We start from the raw sequence: 5,250 nt of genomic DNA on the forward strand, positions 1-5,250 counted from the left end.
TTGTAAAGAGGCGCGTTGGCGGCGCCTGTCCTATTACAGGCGACACATGATCAATAGGTTGATAACGCAGCAACATCAATATAAGCGACAGAACAATGAGGGATATCATTGGGCATCTATCTTAATATAGCCGGCTACAAGAGCGCTGACAAAGAGTGCAGCTCATGAAAATTCCGCCCCACGATTCCCCATCTCCGCTCCAATATGCGCACGCACTCCCCCAGCTGCCGGCGCTATTATTCTCCAATTTCAATTTGACACCCCAGCCTTTCATGCTAATTCTATTATTGTAGGAAGTTTATGTGATTTCATATCACTAGAAATCGGTAATGTATAATAACCCTTTGGGCAAGAAACCCAGTCCCCGCAGCAGCCACCGGAAAATAATTACTTTCATATCAAAACTCTGCAGGAGCCCAGCGGCCCGGCCCTTGCAGCCCCCGGCTCCGTCACCCCGCGCGTGTGCCAGTGCGCGGGGGCGCGCGCGCGCGTGTGGCGCCCGGGAGGAGGGAGGGGCGCGGGGGAGGGCAGGAGAGGGGAGCTGTGGGCGCATAAATTTGTTCAATCAGAAAACACAAACACACAGGCGCACAAAAGGAGGCATTAAGCGCGGACCTCGGGGGAGGCGAGCCTGGTCCCACCCTCCGGGAGAGGAGAGGAAGGTGGGGCGGGCAGGGGCCGGGCTGGGCACTCAGATGTTGGAAAAAAGTGGACCGGAGAGCTTGCGTTTGACCAGCTTTATTTATAAAAAATGGTACATATATAAATATTCTTAGGCATTTTTGCATTTTACGAGGCTGAGGATTCTCGTTGTGGGTTCTGTGGGGGTGGGGCTCTTTCTCTTTTCTTTTTTGTGCTCCCTTGAGAGGAGGAGGGTCTCAGCCCCCAGTCCTGGGTTGCTGCCTACATCCGAACTGATAACAGCGCTTCTCTTAAAAAAAATAATAAAAGTGAAAGGAAGGAAACGGAAGGAAGAGGAAAGAGCAGTGTTTCGAAGCCGATCACCTGATTCTGCTGTGTGAGCCGGAGCCTGAGCGAGCGGGCGCCGGCCGGCTGAGCGCCTCCCCGGCCCGCCGCGCCCTCAGTCCATGGCCAGCTCCTCGCCATCCCGCGCGCTGGGTCCCGTCGAGGCGCCTGGCTCGGGGGCCCCGACGACGGCTGGCTCTGCAGCGGGGCTGGGAGCTGGAAAGCCAGGCCCGGGCGATGGCGCGAGGGGCGGCGGCGGCGGCGCCGCTGGGCAGGCGGTGCCCGCATCCGCGCAGTCCCCACCGCCGCCCTCGGCCGAGGCCGCGGCGTCCCGAAAAGGCGCCGGGGTCGGGGCCCCCGGGGAGGCGACAGCGTCGGGGCTGCGGCGCGCGAAGGCCGAGTCCGGAGCGCCGCCGGGCCCCTGGAAGGCCCCGAAGCTGGCCTGGGCAGGCGGAGCGGGCGGCACGGCGGGCGCGGGAGGGGCATCCTTGGGCGCGGGATCAGGGCCCGCGCCGCCCTTGAGTGCGGCCTGCGGCACCAGGAAGCCGAGCGGCTGCGTGATGGGATAAAGCAGAAAGTGGCCCTTGCCGATGAGGGTCCTCGGCGCGCACGGCAGCCCGGGTGTGAAGTCCAGCCCTGCGGCCGCCGCGTTGGCGGGGGGCGCTTTCCGGCGCGGCGGCGAGTCGGACAGCAGGCTCTCCACGCTAAACGGGCTGGCCTTGGGCGGGCCCGCGGCCCCGCGCTCAGCCGCCACTGCGCCGGGAGCACACGGGGCCGCGTCCTTGTCCACAGGGCGGCCTAGCCGCGGCTGCGGGCCAGCGCCGCTTCTTTGGCTCGGGAAAAAGGCGGGATCGCAGGTGCCGGGCGCAGGCGGCTCACCAGGCGGTGCGGGCGGTGCTCCCGCCGCGCCAGCGCTGTGCGCCCCGGGGCCCTTGGCCGCGGCGGCAGACGGCGGCGGCTCGGGCGGCTCCGGGGACAGGCCGCCGCCGCCGCTGTCGCTGTCGGAGCTGGGCGCGCTGTGCAGGGACAGGCCGCCGGGCGAGTGCAGGTGGCGGCTCTGGCTCTTGAGCAGCTTCTTCTCGTGCTTCCGCTTCTTCTTTTCCATCTTCTCCAGCTCCTTGCGCGCGATCTCCTCCGGGTCCATCGGCTCGCCACTGCACGTGGTGGGGTGGGAGTTGTGCGCCGGCCGCCCCGGGCCCTTCTTGGTGTTCTCCTTCTTCCTCCACTTGGCGCGGCGGTTTTGGAACCAGACCTACAGCAGCCGGATAGGGGAGAGGAGGGGGGCACTGTCAGGCGGCGGGGGGGACTTCGGGCCTCCCCACTCCCCCCAGACAGGCCTGCACAGCCTCGGCTCCGGCCAGGGGGGCGGGAGCTGAGCCACGCGGCCCAGCCGGCCCCGAGCCAGATCTCGGTGTCAGGCTGCAGGTGTATCTTTTTCCACCCAGAAGGAGGCCGATGGGGCCTCTCGCCGGCTTCCCGCTCCAGCTTCTCACCTCGCGGAACTGGGAGCTGCCCCTTCGTTGGGCAGGACCGGTCTGGCCCCTGACCGAGGGCGCTGGGTTCCTGGTTGGGAGGCAGAGGGCAGGGCCCCTCCTGGCTTCTCACAGTTTGGGTTCTAAGCAGCCTCACTGGCCCAGGGCTGAACGTCTGGCCTGAGGACCAGGAGCGGCAGGGCTCAGCTGCCCTCCACATCTGTCTTCAGCTCCCTGGGGACTGAGTCAAAGCCCGGATTTGGGGGTTTCCCGTGAAGGGAAATCTGGGTGCTTTTTCTCCCAGAAGGACCTGGGGGGCTGAACTTGGGAGGGAGAGCTTTAGCAGCCTGCTCTCCCCCACCCCGTTTTTCTGAAAGCTCCAGGCCAGAGCACCAACACAGCCCTCTGGAACTGGCTGTGCTTGGCCGGAACCAGGGGACTGGTGGTCAGGGGAGCAGGAGGCCAGCTGCCAGGGCCCACCCGCACCTTTGCCCTCTCCGCAGGCCTGGGCCTGGGAACCCCGTGGGCCTGCAGGGCGGTGGCAGCCCTAGACCCTGGCTCCAGCAGCACACAGTGCGATCCCGAGGAGCCCCGGCACAGGACCCTCCCGGTAAGATCGCGGTAATTCGAATTCTTTGTTCCCGGCTGTGTAGCGACCCGCACAATAGCAGGCCAGCCTGGTCATGGGGAGCCTTTTCAGTGCCAACGTTCTGGGTATTAAGTGGTAACCTCCCCAGGACTGCTGCTGCCCTTTCTCTCTTTTTAAATATCTTTTTTTGGCGGGGCGGAGATGTAAATTCCGGTCTGCCTCGAGTTACCCAGAATCACTCATTACCACGTTAAAGGAGGAATGAAGAGGTCTTGACTCCACTTAAGACACTTAGAACAAATTGGATAAAAGGATTTACAAACAGAAGAGGTCAATCAGGGAGGCCCCGGCACAGGAGAGGACACCTTTCTAGACAAAGCTAGTGGTGCTAAACAGGCGCCTCCAAGTCCGGCGCCCACATCGTGACCCATACCCTGCTCCCCATCGCACCGACCTAAAAAAGATGTCTGTACTTTAGGGAAACATTTAATTATGCATGATTCATCTTGAATATTCAACGCACCAAATCGACACTGTATTTTTAAAAAGAAGACCGCCGACAGTCTCGGAAGAAAATCAAATTACAGGAGGGAAAAAAAGATATAACCGATGGTGTTAAAGATTCAGACACCCTACCCCACCCCACCCCCGCATGTTTTAAGTGTTGAAGTTTCCGCCTCAGCCGCCCCCTTTTGCAAAGTGATAAATATGTTTCCATGTGAATATTTCAGAGACCAAAGTAAACAAACGCGCTATCCGCAGGCTGGAGGACGAGCCCCCAGCCCGGGCACGGAGGCGTCAAGCCCGCCTTCTCCGGGTCTCCTCCAAGTCCGAGCCGGGCCGGGTCCTCCTGGCCACCTCGCCCGCCCCAGCCTCGTGTCGCGCGGTCGCCGGACCCCATTGTCACGCAGTTCCCCGGTTCGGACGCAGCTGCCGTTTTCCGGCCCCTCCCGAGCCGCCTCGGCTCCCTCCCGGGAAGCCCGCCTCCCTCTCCGCCGGGCGCCGAGCCCCCGGCCCCCAGCTTCCGGCCGGCAAGCGCGCGGCAGGCTCTGGCGGAGCCTGCGGTCTCCCACCTGCAGGTCGAGAACAAAGGCGGGCCGGGCCGCGCAGGCCGCCGGCGGGATGGCGACTCGCGGGGCGCACGGCGGGTCTTTACCTGAACTCGGGACTCGACCAGATCCAGGCGCAGCGCCAGAGCCTCGCGCATGAACACGTCGGGGTAGTGGCTCTCATTGAACGCCTTCTCCAGCTCCTCCAGCTGCCAGCCGGTGAAGTTGGTGCGGGTGCGCCGCCGCTTGCAGCCCGGGCTCTCCTTGTCCGGGTCCCCCGAGTCTGCGGGCACGCACAGGACGCCGCGCGGCTCAGCCCCCGGCCCGGCCGGAGTGCGGCCGCCACCCGCTTTTGTCCAGGAAGGGCAGCCGAGCGGGCAGGGCTGCCGCGCGCCCTGAGCCGGCGGCGAGCGGCGAGCGAGGCGGCCCCGGAGCGGCGGCCGCGGAGCCAGTTCCACGGCCGCCCGCGAGCCACGCCTTCGCCGGACGGGGTCCCCTGCCCCCTGCGGCCCCCTCCCCGCCCGCCGCGCCTACCTGACAGCTTGAAGGGCTGGCTGTCGCCGCCCACCCCGCAGGCGGCCGGCAGCAGCGGCGTGGGGTTGACCACCGAGGCGGCGGCGGCGGCGCACGAGCCGCTGAGCAGGCCGTCGATGGAGAAGGGCACCGCGGCGGCGGCGGCCGACTGCAGCTGGTGGCCGGCCAGCTCGTACACGTGGTGGTGGCCCAGCGGGTAGGGGAAGCCCACCACGCCGCCCAGCGAGCCCCCGAACTGGGCATGCGGATGCTCCAGGAGGCGGCCGTCCATCATCTCGCGCGGGAGGCCGGCGGGGCCCGGGGGCGCGGGCCGGGGCCGGGGCGGGCCAGCGGCGGGAGGCGCGGACGGCGGCGGCGGAGACAGGGACCCGGAGCCCTACACATGCTTCGCCCGCACTCCGGCGCTTTACTTTATCAACATCAAGCTCCCGGTAATTAGCCGCGGCCCGGGGAATTTGGGACCAATAAGAAGCGCTAATCGGCTCTGACGTCAGAGGCGTGCTGGGCGCACGGAGCCGTTTTCCATATCGATTGCTAATTATACCTGACATGCACCTCAATAAACAGTATCAGGAACTGTCACAACAAGACGGGGGAGGGCGGGCGGGGCGCGGCCCGGCGCGGGCCCCCGGCGCGCCCC

At 65.4% G+C, this 5,250-nt stretch overlaps 1 protein-coding gene across 1 annotated transcript; it reads right to left on the reverse strand.

Annotated features, from left to right (window-relative positions):
- Positions 1-1,081: 1,081 nt before the first annotated feature.
- On the reverse strand, positions 1,082-4,884 carry UNCX (UNC homeobox). The gene is made up of 3 exons (XM_040231846.1): positions 4,611-4,884; positions 4,184-4,359; positions 1,082-2,218 (listed from the first exon to the last, which is right to left on the reverse strand). Exons 1-3 carry the CDS (start codon positions 4,882-4,884, stop codon positions 1,082-1,084), a joined length of 1,587 nt encoding a protein of 528 aa, XP_040087780.1.
- Positions 4,885-5,250: the final 366 nt, after the last annotated feature.

Source organism: Oryx dammah, unplaced genomic scaffold (genome assembly GCF_014754425.2).
Source record: "Oryx dammah isolate SB20612 unplaced genomic scaffold, SCBI_Odam_1.1 HiC_scaffold_2, whole genome shotgun sequence".
Classification (NCBI taxonomy): Eukaryota; Metazoa; Chordata; class Mammalia; order Artiodactyla; family Bovidae; genus Oryx; species Oryx dammah.

Excerpts from the sequence above, each read along its gene's own strand:
- UNCX (XM_040231846.1), bottom strand. The coding sequence starts at position 4,884 with ATGATGGACGGCCGCCTCCTGGAGCATCCGCATGCCCAGTTCGGGGGC. Across the intron at positions 4,360-4,610 it reads CCAGCCCTTCAAGCTGTCAG|ACTCGGGGGACCCGGACAAG; the intron begins GTAGGCGCGGCG and ends GCGTGCCCGCAG. Across the intron at positions 2,219-4,183 it reads TGGTCGAGTCCCGAGTTCAG|GTCTGGTTCCAAAACCGCCG; the intron begins GTAAAGACCCGC and ends CGGCTGCTGTAG.